This window comes from Lampris incognitus, chromosome 7, assembly GCF_029633865.1.
Source record: "Lampris incognitus isolate fLamInc1 chromosome 7, fLamInc1.hap2, whole genome shotgun sequence".
NCBI classification, from domain to species: Eukaryota; Metazoa; Chordata; class Actinopteri; order Lampriformes; family Lampridae; genus Lampris; species Lampris incognitus.
In genome coordinates, this window is record NC_079217.1 from 39844105 (window position 1) to 39859458 (window position 15354).

Sequence of the window (15354 nt, forward strand, 5' to 3'; positions counted from 1 at the left end):
CTCATCGTGACTTTAAACTTCACTAACCATATCAATTGCACACGTTTTAATCAACTCCGCATCAGCGAATGGCTTCTTAGCTTTAGCAAGGTTCCATGAAACATGCAAGATGCAGCTTTCGCACTCTCTTGTGCTGATGTTGATTTACAATAGTAGAAACGGAGTGCTTGTATGATGTTATATTTGCTATTTTTTGTTGTCTATATGGAAGCCAAAAATACTCCAGTCTGTGTTGTCAAAACAATCCTGGAGTTCAGAGACTGCTCCTTCTGGCTCCTTGTAGGGTAGTTGGCATTAAAACTGGCAGCATGCATAGTGTTGGAAGTGCCACTTGAGATTATGTTTTGATACCCAGCTAATGCCAAACATGCCAGTTTGGCATTGGCGTGGTCCGGTAAAATAAAACAAAACTGATCAGTCCGTTGTGCGGACGTCGTGAAAATAAAGAACCATTGAACAGAGGAATGGAGGTCCTGGGTTTGAGCCCTGGGGTAGCACAACCTTGGGGGTCATCCTGGGTCATCCTCTGTGTAGAGTTTGCCTGTTCTCCCCGTGTCTGTGTGGGTTTCCTCCGGGTGCTCCGGTTTCCTCCCACAGTCCAAAGACATGTAGGTCAGGCGAATCGGCCGTACTAAATTATCCCTAGGTGGGAATATGTGTGTGTGTGTGTGGACCCTGTGATGGTCTGACGGCCTGTCCAGGGTGTCTCCCGGCCTGCCACCCAATGGCTGCTGGGATAGGCTCCAGTATCCCAGCAACCCTGAGTAAGGATAAGCAGTTTGGATAATGAATGAATGATAAGTCTAGTCAGACTTGAACTGATGGTTTTCCTGGTTGACTTTGCGCTTTTCTGTGCAGGCCATATTCTTGATTTAGGACAGCTATTGATTATCGATGACTTAGCTGGTGAGTGAGCGGCTCTGTCTAGTAAAGGACTGTAGTCAGCACCAAGTATGTCTTACATCTACAGCATAGGTCAAGTGTACGGTTTGGGGTGAAGTCAAAATAAAGTAGAGCAGCACACATGTGCTTTATTTCACATGTTATGACAGGCGCATTAGTACCAATTGGTCGGCGTAGGCCAGAAAATTTGGCTCTCCCAGGCTGGACCTGGCCTGGGGTTCAGGGTATTAGACCTTGGGGTTCAGGGTATTAGACTTTGTATTACTACCTACAAACTCCATGGGACTCCAGAGAAGATCCAGGCCTCAAGGGATGTGTGAAGTAGCGACCCGATGTAATTGGTTTCTAATTAGAGTATAATTTGGTATAATAGTGTCTAAGTATAGTATATTTTGGGTCTAACATGGCATTATATGCAGTTTCCAATTACAGCATAATTTAGGTTTATGGTGTCTAATTAGGGTATATAACTGAGTTTGTTTACTGTCTAATAAAGAACATATTTCTAGTTTTTGTCTAATTTGATGCAAAGTATGGCTTGTTACATCTTATTATTTGCACCGTAAAAATAAACTAAAGTGCGACCTTTCATTCTTTCACGTCAGCTGTGTGTGTGCGCGCGCACGTGTGTGTGTGTGTGTAACAAGAGAATCAAGTAACGAGAAAATGGATGAATGTTTAAACCAGGGAGTGGCAGAGAAAGATGGTTTAAATGGATAAAAATCTCTGGGAGCCCATTTCGAATTCTATGTGCAAGAAAAGATAGAAAAACAAACAAAACTCCCGTTGAAACAAATAAGAAAGGTCCAAAGAAACTAAGATGAAAGAGAACCCCTGACAAAACCCATTTCCTGTTGGCTTGGCAGGTTGTCTCTATAAGTATACATGTTATGTGTTGTTACAAACATGCTCTGCATGTTTGGTGCTTTCCCATCTGTATTCCCCTTTCCTCATGTTCAACATCGGTCTCTTGAGCACTCTACACATTTCTAACATGCATGAATCCAAGAATTCCTACTGAGTATGTGTTTCCCAGATGTGCTGCTCTGTTTGCTCACTTTTGGGTTTGTTCCAGTGGTTTCCTTCACCAAGACAATGGCTCTTCAAGAGATATGGGGAAGTTGAAATGCAGGAAATCTGACCGAGATTATTTGTAATACTTCAATGACATTTTTCCCACAGTCTAGAAGAAAAGTCAGAGCATAAGATCACCTGGAAAACAGTAGAGTCGGAGCTGGGATCTAGTTTCTTGCTCATAGGTACATCGGCAGGATGGGTCTCACACAGACACACACAATGACTTACAAGAGGATGTTGCTCAGCAACAATCTGGATGAGCCTGATCAGGTGTTGCTGCTCTGGTGACTCCAGGTGTGACATCATGGCTGTCAGGTTGCCAAGGTGATGGTGGATGGCATCCGGTTGTTTGGAGTAAACTGATGGCAGCACTCGTAACAGCATGTGGTTCCCTGTGAGGTCGAGGGTGGAGAAACAGAGAGGGCATAGAGATATGGGAGTTATTCACGAACATTACTGACAGGGACAAGGTATCAACAAGGTAGCAGATAACAGTGTGGCGGTAGGCAATTTCTTCAATCATAAATAGGGATTAGTGCCTCACTTTTACCACTGACCACACTGTCTCCTTTTGATGATTTGTAAAAAACTGCTGCACAAAAAAAACCACAAAAAAAACCCACTTGCTCTGGCAGAGCAGAAGAGTTCCAACTTACGATTATCTACATTAAAAAAAGTTTAATTAATAAACAAAATATGTCTTAAAATTACGTCTTATTCAGTTTTGTCAGTGCCATACTAGGAAGAGGTATTAAGAGGTGACATTTGGCAACTGGCACTGCATTTGCAGTTGCTTATAATGGACCAGATTTAAGGGTAATTTTCCATGTAATTGATTTGGGTTCATGAAGAGAAGAGGAAGAGAGTGATTTCTTGGAAGAGAAATACCCAACCATTAGATTACAAGACATTTTGCCCCCAAAGATGTCAACTTCCTCTCTTAATAGGAGTGCTGCTGCCAATAACATTGGTTTTCTTTGCCTTTCTGATATATTTAGTTGGTGATCCATTGTATCTGCACATGGCCATGAATGATCATGGGGTGTTAAACATGCGACACATCATTTACATATTGATTTTGGCTTCCACCAGGGCCACTGCTGACGATACTACCATGGTAAAATGTCTCTGCGGAGGTAAACAACATACACTTTGATGAATGAAATCTCATGGCAAAGTTAATGTATCACCGATTTTATGAATATGGGCCTATGTATATGTGTTTCCCATGTGTTGCCTCTGCACAAACTAAATGGCATCATCTGTCCAGTTCAGCTTAATTCAAAGTTGATTTCCAACAATGTTAAGCCTACAGCATTTCAGACAGTGAAAAAAAAAAAAGTTGCAACAATGCAAAGTTCAGCAAAACATATCTAGATGATAAACATGGAAACCATAATTGAATAAAAAAACAAATCAAAACGGACTCAGAACACTAAAACTCAGATAGGAGCATCCTACTACATGCTAGACAGGCAGGCTTGTGAGCAGAACCTCATTAGGTCAAGTCCATAGAATGACTGGAAAACATGAGCAGAGAAAGTAAATTAGATTTGGATTTTTTCTCTCGCTCAACTCCTGCCAACTTGCCCTTGAGCAAATATCTTAAACCCCATTGCTCTGGTGCAGCTCAGTGGAAGAGGATGACTGTGTTAGCTCCAAGTGTTGATGTTTATGAATGTGCAGCAGAAGGTCAATCAATCAATCAATCAATCAATCAATCAATCAATCAATCAATCAATCAATCAATCAAGGTCACTGGAAAACAACCAGCATGCTCAAGTCAAGTCAAGTCAAGTCAATTTTATTTGTATAGCCCAATATCACAAATTACAAATTTGCCTCAGTGGGCTTTACAGCAACACAACATCCTGTCCTTAGACTCTCTCATCGGATAAGAAACAACCCCCTAAAAAAAACTTTTAACAGGGAGAAAAAATAGGAAGAAACCTCAGGGAGAGCAACAGAGGAGGGATCTCTCTCCCAAGATGGACAACGTGCAATGGATGTTGTGTTTACACAATACAACATTGAAAGAGGATAAACCGAATTATAATGGACTTATAAAATTCAGGAAGAATATGAACTTTCCCTGAATGAACAGAAATCGAAAACACATATGCAGTTAGACAAGACACACACACACACACACACACACACACACACAAACTGGTTTACAGTTAATAGAAAATGGTCATCCTACCGTTTTTTTACTTGTCATGTAATGTGGACATGTGCATTTTTCTCTGAATAACACTTCTGAAAAAACTGCAAGCTATGATTCAACATCATGATATGATGTATTAGGAAATTAAACTTCCCCATCCACACTGCCAAAAAATCTCCAAGAGGGCTGAAACAGGAAAGAGGGTGTCATTGCTGATGCATGACTGGAATAAAATCAATTTCTACCAAGCAGCCCAACAAAACCCACAATGTTACCCAATAACCTTTGACGCAAGTAGCAAACATCTTAAAATGATTCACATCTCTGAATAAAGGCTCTTGTCTTCAAATACTGGGTCCCCTCCTGGTGACATTTCATAGTTTTGAACAATGGCTATTGTGCGGTGGCAGCCGCTGACCAAAATGCTTGGTGAAAGGTACCTCCAGAGCCACCCACGGATTTCATTATATATCTTTGGGTAGGAAAATATTACCCACAGTGTCTTCGAATGTGTATACAGAACCATATCAGACATTATTTAGCATTAAAAAACTGGCTTATGTGCATGGAATCTTAGTCAAAGGACACAAGAGAAGTGAAATAATACAGACTTTCAAACATGTTCTTGAATGGGCAAGGACTTGGTTGGACTTTTGGCTGCATGGTAATCTGACAGGGAAGAACCGTGAGGTAACGCACTATAAAAGTATTTACAATACATAATCATCACCACAGACAACTACTCTAATCACAAAATCCCACTATTTTTTTTAATATAGATATATCTTTCTCTTTCTGTCTCTCGTCAATACAGACCTAAAGCAATAAAGAAAAAATGGGCAAAATAAATGACTTTATTGCAGTAGAGGGTTGAACACATACTTATGCCAACCATCTTCAAGTTGAGAATTTGCCATCATACTCTCTCATACACACTACTATGGAGGATTTGATGGTGTATGTGAGAGAGAATGACAATGTACTTCATTTACCAATGTATTCCATAAATAAGTTTTCAAGTTTCGTTGTCTAATTTTACAAACTAACAACTGCTGCTGTATTTACAAATCAGAATCAGAATACTTTACTTATCCCCGAGGGGAAATTGTGTTCTATTACAGACACTCATGCTCTAATAACTAAAAACTAACAAGATACAAGATAAGAAAATAGAAACAGAAACAAACAGAAATAAAAGATAAATAAGAAATAGAAATAAGAACAAAATATATCAACAAGCATAGTGCACATAACACCATATCTATACTGCACTACTGCAGCACACAACAAGCAGCACAAACAAAACTCGACAGGGCCAACCCAATGACCATTAACTCGGAGTGTCTGACAGTCTGAGTCTGAGGGAGGAGTTGTAAAGTTTGATGGCCACAGGAAGGAATTACCTCCTGTGGCACTCTGTGGTGCTTTTCGGCAGAATGAGTCTATTACTAAAAGTACTCCTGTGCCCAACCAGCATGGCATTGAGTGGGTGGGAGACATTGTCCATGATGGCACGCAATTTCAACAGCGTCCTCCTCTCAGAAACTGCCGCCAGAGAATCCAGTTCCACCTCCACAACGTCACAGGCCTTGCGGATCAGTTTATTGAGCCTGTTTGCATTCACTACCCTCAACCTGCTGCCCCAACACCCAACAGCAAACAGGAGAGCACTGGCCACCAGACTCATACCACATCCTGAGCATTGTCTGGCAGATGTTGAAGGACCTAAGCCTCCTCAAAAAGTAGAGACGGCTCTGTCCCTTCTTGTAGAGGGCATCAGTGTTCTTGGCCCAGTCCAGTTTATTGTCTATATACACCCCCAGGTACTTACAATATTCCACAGTGTCCACACTGACCCCCTGGATGGAGACAGGGGTCACTGGTGTCATGTCTCTCCTCAGGTCAACAACCAGCTCCTTTGTCTTAGTCACGTTGAGCTGCAGATTGTTCTGCTCACACCACGTGACAAAGTTTCCCACCACAGCCCTGTACTCAGCCTCCTCGCCATTACTGATGCATCCGTCTATAGCAGAGTCACCAGAGAACTTCTGAAGATGGCAGGACTCTGTGTGGTAGTAGAGGGTGAAAAGAAAGGGAGACAGGACTGTCCCCTGCGGCACCCCAGTGTTGCTGACCATTCTGTCTGACAGTGTTGCAAGCGCACATACTGTGGTCTACCAGTAACGTAGTCAACAATCCAGGACACAAGGGGGACATCTACCTGCACTGCTGTCAGCTTCTCACCCAGTAGAGCTGGCCGGATGGTATTGAAGGCACTGGAAAAGGCAAAGAACATGACTCTCACAGAGCTTGCTGGCATGGTTAGCAGGAAAATGATGGCATCCTCAACTCCCAATCGGGGTTGGTAGGCGAACTGGAGGGGGTCTTAGTGTAGTTTGACCATGGGCCGAAGCTGCTCCAGAATTAGTCTTTCCAGAGTCTTCATGATGTGTGAAGTCAATGCTACCGGTCTGTAGTCCTTGGAGTCCCTGGGATGCGACGTTTTAGGCACAGGAATGAGGCAGGTTGTCTTCCACAACACGGGGACCCTTTGAAGTCTAAGGCTCATGTTGAAGACATGGTGAAACACTCCACATAACTGAGGGGCACAGGCTATGAGCACCCTGGGACTAACACCATAATGGATAAAATGTTGGGACGCATTAGGTTTTTATCGTAATCATGTGGATATGTTGGTAAATGGCAATCATTTGTAAACTGGAAGCACATTCATCCATCCATTTTCCAAACCGCTTATCCTACACAGGGTTGTGGGGGTGCTGGATACCTATCACAGCAGTCATTGGGCGGCAGGTGGGGAAACACCCTGGAGAGGCTGCCAGTGGAAGCACATTCATGCGGACTTATCATGAATTAACATAATGGCCCTGCATAAAAAAAGCCAAATAAGGCACAGTAGAACACCCTCAAAGACATGTCTTTATGCATGCTCAATAATCCAGGTAAGAAAATAAAGGTAAGTTGAATCAGTGTATTTGGACGTTTATTGAGAGAAACATTTTTCTCAATAACTCGTGTGTCCAGATGAACTGATTCAACTTTATTTGACCCTCAGAGTGTTATCATGTGAGAGATTATGTCACTAAAATAGAAAAAGAAGGATTTCTCTGAGGCAAAGGTGTCCTGGTGAGTCTCCTCAGATGGTATACATCTAAACGTAAGACAAAAACCTTTTTTCCACTATTGTGCTGGGTTGTGTGTCTGGTTACTGTTTGTGTTTCCTTTGGCACTGGAGTTGGAATCAGGACAAGGAAGTCCTGATGAAAAGCTACAATGACAACAAATGATGCCATGCATAGGCAGAGCAACTCCTATAAGTAATGTATGGGGAATGATGAGGAGAGTCTGAGGAGAGTGGCAGTACCCAGTATTAAGAGCTGGAGAGGAAACGGCAATAACAAATGAAAATAAAGCAGAAATAATGGCTAAGATGTTCACTGAAATTCATGGTTCTAATAATCTAACAGAGATGAGATTAGGGAACAATGGAGAGAAGAAACTAGAGAAGCATATCCAGGTGTTTTACAGAGATGAGAGTATACAAGTGGTGCAATGGATGTACCTTTTACAATACAAGCAATAAGGAGAGATATAGCAAAATCTGGATTAACGTCCCCAGGAAAAGACCATATTTGTGGTATATAATGTTAAAACATTTTGGGGTGGGCGTCCACATAGGGGTTGTCAGTTTGAATCCCTGTGTTACATCCGGCTTGGTCGGACGTCCCTACAGACACAATTGGGCGTGTCTGTGGGTGGGAAGCCGGATATGGGTGGATATGTGTCCTGGTTGCTGCACTAGCGCCTCGTCTGGTCAGTCGGGGCACCTGTTCAGGGGGGAGGGGCAACTGGGGGGGAACAGCGTGATCCTCCTACGCGCTACGCCCCCCAAGTGAAACTCTTCACTGTCAGGTGAAAAGAAGCGGCTGGCGACTCCACATGTATCGGAGGAGGCATGCGGTAGTCTGCAGCCCTCCCCGGATCAGCAGAGGGGGTGGAGCAGCACACCGTATTGCTCAGAAGAGTGGGGTAATTGGCCAAGTATAAATGGGGAGAAAAAGGGGGAAAATCCAAAAGAAAAAATATTTTGGGGTTCAGGGGAACAACGGATCAAGTAATTTGTTTGGAGACAAAAATTAGAAAAGCCCAAATTAATAAAAAATCATTGATGGCAGTGTTCTCTGATGTAGAGATAGTGTAGGATATGGTATGGAAAGAGGGATAAATGATTAAGTTAGATAAAATGGGAATAACAGGAAGAACTTTTAATTTGATTTAAAAATATTTGATAGCTATATTCAGGTTAAGATGGGACCAGTATTATCTCTCGGTATAAGGTAGATAACGGAACTCCTTGGGGCAATGTGATCAGCCCAATACTTTGTTCCACCATGATTAACTATGTATTCTCTGACGTAAGTTGTGATATTGGAAAATCATTTTTGCTGATGATGGGGCCTTGTGGAAAAGAGGGAAGAATTTGACACTAATTCAGGGGAAGATACAAGAAGCTGTTAGGGTGTTTGAGAAATGGTCCTACTTATGGGGATTTAGGTTTTCCGTGGAGAAGACAACGGTAGTGGTATTTGAGAGGAAGAAGATAAGAGAGGCTGGTGTTAAGATGTACAGGAAACAGAGCAGGTAAACACTTTTTGATTTTTGTGGGTTTTATTTGATACAAAGTTGACCTAAAGTAATCATATAAATAAGATAAAAATGCAAGATGGTTCTAAATGTTATGAGATATCTGATGAGGTCTGAATGGGGAGCAAGTAGAAGTGCTTTGAGGAATACTATTCATGTTGCTTTAATAAGATTACTGATTGATTAAGGAAGTGTAGTATACACGTCAGCAGCAAAAATATTTCTAAAGAAGCTGGGGGGCGACACAAAATCAGGCACTGAGATTATGCTGTGGGGCTAGTAAGACTTCTCCAGCCATAGATATCCAAGTGGAGATGGGAGCAATACCACTGAACCTAAGATATAAGCAGCTAATGATAAATTACTGGGCAAGTCTACAAGGGCACATGGAAGAAGATCATAGACCTGTGAAAGCCCTTAGACCATGCTGGGAAAGTGGGAAAGCAAACGGAGAATGTTATGTTTGGGAAGAGAGCAAAATGGGAAAAGAATAAATTAATGCCTTTATTTGTCATTGCACAGCTGTACAACGAAATTAAGTGCAACTCCCCAGTGGTACAAAAAAAAATATATATATATACAAATAGTCAAAATACAAATAGACACATTTGCAGCACAATCAACATATAATGTATGTGTAAGTGTAAAAATAAGTGTAATATCTAATACACTAGATAAAAAGTCTGTGTATTGCACTAACCCGAGTCAGCATATTGTTTTTGCACATGCCAAATGTACAGGTGTTATTGCACAGTTTCACGAAATGGGATTACATGAGAAAAGATACAGTCTAAAATACCTTATCCAGTCACTCAGACATGGTTATTTCCCCGTGTCCTTAGATTTTTATATTCAAGAGGAAATAAAGAGAGATAAAGGAAAAGGAAATTTGGCAAAAATAGTTGATGAAAGACTAAGAACAACACATAAAACATTTATTCTAATATATACGTATAGATGGATCAAAGGAGCCTAAGAATGGAAATAATGGGTTTGCTTTTGTTGTCCCAGATCTAAATATAAACATTAAGGAAAGAACATCAGATCATGTAACAGTATATACAGCCGAGATGTTAACTATTGTAATGGCATTGCAGTTGATAGAGCAAAATAATCTGAAAAAGGTCATATTATGCTCAGACTCATTATCAGCGCTGGTATTGCTACAGTCCATGTCATCCCAAAAGAGACCCGATATACTCTAAGAAACATATGAAACAATATTCAGACTACATCATATTGAAATAGTTGTCAGGTTTATGTGGAGCCCAGCTCATAGGGGCATCAATGGAAATGAAATGGCGGCCTCTCTAGCTAAGCAAGCTCTGAAACAGGATAGGATTATGGAGGTAGCGTTCAGTAAAGCTGAAGCTAAAGCAGTAATACGGAGCAATATCATGACTGCCTGGCAAAAGCATTGGGATGAAGGAAACAAAAACATCACCTATATGAAATAAAGCAAAAAGTGGGGGGAATAAAAATAACAGAAAAAACTCATGAGAGCAAACAATTATATCAAGAATAAGGTTAGGACACACAGAGTTAAATAATACAGTGCACGTAATATGGAAACATCCACCAGGACTATGTGAATGTGGCTTAAAAGAAGAAACGGTCAAACATGTTATCTGTCACTGTCAGAAGTATAAAACAGAGAAAAGCTAAAGAAAGAACTAAAGAAGCTAAAGAAATGTGGGGTGGGAGCATTGAATCTTGAAAAATTATTTAACATTGAGGAAGGAAAATATAAAGCCTTGTTTGAGTTTTTAAAACAAACAGGTAAATGAAGACAATTTAGGTTTTGTTTTATTTTCCCTCAGTCCTAATGGAAATAGGGAACTCTGGCCCACACTTCAGCATAGTAGGTGGTGGTAATGCACATTAAACGTGAGTTGTCACCTGCCATTAAACAAAAAGAAGGACTTCCGGTGAAGCGAGCACAAAAGATTGCCATGAAGGGGAATCCTCTGCTAAGCTGTTCACCTCACCCCCTCTAAAGTAGTGATTTAAATATTCTAAATTCAGAAAATAGACTATGAACAAGAATGCAGACAGTTCAGAAAACCGTTTCATGGTTTGAAAAGTTAAAGTACTTGATAAGACTCCCAAAGAAATGAAAGAAAACATGGCGGCTGCTCAAACATCGGGATCACAGATACTGCAGCAGAATTGGCCAGCACTAAAATGCTGATTCAAAACATTGCATCTGATACGACCAGACTGAAATCTGGCATGGACGCAGTCCAAATTGCGAGAAACTAGAGACTCAGATGACTGAAGCTGAAACCCGAATATTGGTGCTAGTAGACCAATGCCAAACCAGGGGAGCAATGGTGGATAAAGCAGTGAAAACCATCAAGCAGCTTATTTTGACGATGCTGGCCGTTGCAATAACATTCATATAGTGGGAGTGGTGGAAGGCGCTTAAGGGCGAGATATGCAGAGGTTTGTGTGGAGGCTTCTCTCTGACGCGCTGGATGGATAGCGAGGTTACCCACGATTTTGAGGGGCAAGATAAGGCAAGGCGAATTTATTTGTATAGCACATTTCAGCATCAAGGCAATTCAAAGTGCTTTACATACAACATAAAAGACATTAAGACAAAATGTAAAAGCAACATAAGGCAATAAAAAGACATTTCAAAACAAATAAGACAGAGTAAAAGTTACAGTGCAGTATAAGATGGTCCCTGATCAAGCAGTAAACCCCTCTGGCTTCACTATCTTCAGAGCCGACAGGTCAATCAAACCATCTCACAAGTCAGAAGGTGGGGGTTTTTTTTCTCATGGTCAATCAGCACTGGTGTAACAATAATAAGCGTATGATCTTGAATTCATCAGTTTGAAATGCAGACCATATGGTCGTCCAGGTAGTGTAGCAGTCTATTTTGTTGCCTACCAACACAAGGATCACCGGTTCGAATCCCCGTGTTACCTCCGGCTTGGTTGGCCGTCTCTACAGACACAATTGGCAGTGTCTGCGGGTGGGAAGCCGGATGTGAGTATGTGTCCTGGTTGCTGCACTAGCGCCTCCTCTGGTCAGTCGGAGTGCCTGTTCAGGGGGTAGGGGGAACTGGGTGGAATAGTGTGATCCTCCCATGTGCTACGTCCCCTTGGCGAAACTCCTCACTGTCAGGTGAAAAGAAGCAGCTGGCGACTCCACATGTATCGGAGGAGGCATGTGGTAGTCTGCAGCCTTCCCCGGATCGGCAGAGGCGGTGGAGCAGCGACCGGGATGGCTCAGAGTGGGGTGACTGGCAAGGCACAATTGGGGAGAAAAAGGGGGGACATTTTTCAAAAAAATAAAATAAAATAAAAAAAATGAAATGCAGACCATAATACCATTCAAGAAAATTTGCTTTAATTGTATTAGTTTGTGTTTACATTCTTTCATGAGCTAATGCTAACACAGCCATTAGCAAACTCTCGCAACGCATTTCCCCTTTTGAAAACTCCAACCCTGACACATCTGTCATCGTGTTAGGTGATTTCAACCATACGAGCCTGTCCGTTGAACACCCGAACTATAAGCAACAAGTCACTTGCCATAGCAGAGAAAACAAAATATCGGATCACTGCTACAGCTCAATTTCAAATGCTTACCGTAGATTCCCAAGGGCTCCACTGGGGAAGTCTGACCACGCTGTTACTCCTCATCCCAAAATACAGACAAAAGCTTAAATACACCAAGAAAACATCCAAATCTGTCAGGTCCTGGTCCATGGATGCCATTCACTTTGAGGGTGCTTTGAATGCACTAATTGGAATATATTAAGTGCAGCTTGCAACTCCCTTGATCAACTCACTGACACAGTGATGTCATACATTAAGTTCTGTGAGGAAATCTGCATCCCAACCAAAACAGTGACACTGTATGGCAATAAAAAAAATAAAAATAAAAAAAAAACCTCGTTCTCCAAAGAATTACACCTCCTAAAAAAGAAAAGAATTGGGAGTACAAAAACAGGAATCAATACAGAGCAGCCAAGTATAAGTTGCGTGCTGCAATAAGAATAGCAAAGTCCAGCTATGCAGCAACATTGGAACAATTTTTCCCAGTAACTCCAGATCAATATCGAAAAACCTTAAGGAAATGACAGATTACAAAAAACGCCCCTGCTCCTCTCCAGATAATGACAATAATCTTCTCAGATAAATTAAACGAGTTTTATGCAAGGTTTGAAAAACCTATTCCACCAGCCATCTCCCCAACTCCCACTCCAATGCTACCCTCCTGCATCCAGGAGGATGAGGTGAGAGCTACAGTCAAGAAGCTGAACATTAGGAAAACAGCAGGGTTAGACAGAATCAGTCCTGCTTTGTTGAGCTGCTGTGAAGCACAATTGGCTCCAATATTTTCCACCATATCTAACACCTGTCTAAGCCAATGTGCAGTCCCACAGTGCTTCAAACACTACCGTCATTCCTGTGCCAAAGGCCTCAAAGATCACGTGCCTCAATGACTTCAGACCAGTTGACCTAACATCTGTAGCCATGAAAGCATTTGAGAGTATCATTCTGTCAAACTTGAAATCTTGCACCTCCCCAATGATGGACCCATATCAATTTGCTTATCAAGCCAACCCTCCACCATACCCTGCAACACCTGGAATCACCAAACACCTACGCATGCATCCTGTTCATAGACTTTAGTTCTGCCTTCAACACCATTAACCCACTCAAACTCTTTACCATACTCTTGGATATGAACATTGACCCAGCCATATGCCACTGGATTCAGAGCTTCTTGTGAAACAGCCCACAGAGGGTGAAGGTTAATAACATAACCTCACATCCTCTTACCCTCACTACAGGTGCTCCCAGGGCTGTGTTCTCTCCCCCCTCGCTCTGCTCACTTTATACCACCCACTTGACATCCATGGACAGTTCTGTGAAAATAATTAAATTCCTTGGGACATACACTACCGTTCAAAAGTTTGGGATCACCCAAACAATTTCGTGTTTTCCATGAAAAGTCAAACTTATTCACCACCATATGTTGTGAAATGAATAGAAAATAGAGTCAAGACATTGACAAGGTTAGAAATAATGATTTGTATTTGAAATAAGATTTTTTTTACATCAAACTTTGCTTTTGTCAAAGAATCCTCCATTTGCAGCAATTACAGCATTGCAGACCTTTGGCATTCTAGCTGTTAATTTGTTGAGGTAATCTGGAGAAATTGCACCCCACGCTTCCAGAAGCAGCTCCCACAAGTTGGATTGGTTGGATGGGCACTTCTTTGAGCAGATTGAGTTTCTGGAGCATCACATTTGTGGGGTCAATTAAACGCTCAAAATGGCCAGAAAAAGAGAACTTTCATCTGAAACTCGACAGTCTATTCTTGTTCTTAGAAATGAAGGCTATTCCATGCGAGAAATTGCTAAGAAATTGAAGATTTCCTACACCGGTGTGTACTACTCCCTTCAGAGGACAGCACAAACAGGCTCTAACAGGTACTATTTAATGAAGATGCCAGTTGGGGACCTGTGAGGCGTCTGTTTCTCAAACTAGAGACTCTAATGTACTTATCTTCTTGCTCAGTTGTGCAACGCGGCCTCCCACTTCTTTTTCTACTCTGGTTAGAGCCTGTTTGTGCTGTCCTCTGAAGGGAGTAGTACACACCGGTGTAGGAAATCTTCAATTTCTTAGCAATTTCTCGCATGGAATAACCTTCATTTCTAAGAACAAGAATAGACTGTCGAGTTTCAGATGAAAGTTCTCTTTTTCTGGCCATTTTGAGCGTTTAATTGACCCCACAAATGTGATGCTCCAGAAACTCAATCTGCTCAAAGAAGTGCCCATCCAACCAATCCAACTTGTGGGAGCTGCTTCTGGAAGCGTGGGGTGCAATTTCTCCAGATTACCTCAACAAATTAACAGCTAGAATGCCAAAGGTCTGCAATGCTGTAATTGCTGCAAATGGAGGATTCTTTGACGAAAGCAAAGTTTGATGTAAAAAAAATCTTATTTCAAATTCAAATCATTATTTCTAACCTTGTCAATGTCTTGACTCTATTTTCTATTCATTTCACAACATATGGTGGTGAATAAGTGTGACTTTTCATGGAAAACACAAAATTGTTTGGGTGATCCCAAACTTTTGAACGGTAGTGTACATTAGCAATAAACTGAAGTGGAAAATTAACACTGAACACATCATTACAAAAGCTCAACAATGACTTAACTTTCTTAGGCAGCTTAAAAAATACTGGATCAGGGTGTCTGGGTAGCATAGCAGTCTATTCCATTGCCTACCAACACGGGGATCGCCAGTTTGAATCCCCGTGTTGTCTTTGGCTTGGTCGGGCATTCCTACGGACACAATTGGCCGTGTCTGCGGGTGCGAAGCCGCATGTGTCCTGGTTGGTATGTGTCCTGGTTGCTGCACTAGTGCCTCCTCTGGTCGGCTGGGGCACTTGTTCAGGGGGAAGGGGGAACTGGGGGGGAACGGCATGATCGTCTCATATGCTATGTCCCCCTGGCGAAACGCCTCACTGTCAGGTGAAAAGAAGTGGCTGGCGACTCCACATGTATCGGAG

The 15354-nt window shown here is 41.9% G+C and overlaps 1 protein-coding gene across 2 annotated transcripts in view; it reads right to left on the reverse strand.

Moving 5' to 3' along the window:
* Window positions 1-15354, reverse strand: part of veph1 (ventricular zone expressed PH domain-containing 1) — a 206884-nt gene that overhangs the window by 122316 nt on the left and 69214 nt on the right. For both annotated transcript variants that reach the window (XM_056283081.1, XM_056283080.1), the window contains exon 4: window positions 2209-2372. In XM_056283081.1, coding sequence (XP_056139056.1) covers window positions 2209-2372 — 164 coding nt within the window. The remainder of the gene's footprint in view (window positions 1-2208; window positions 2373-15354) is intronic.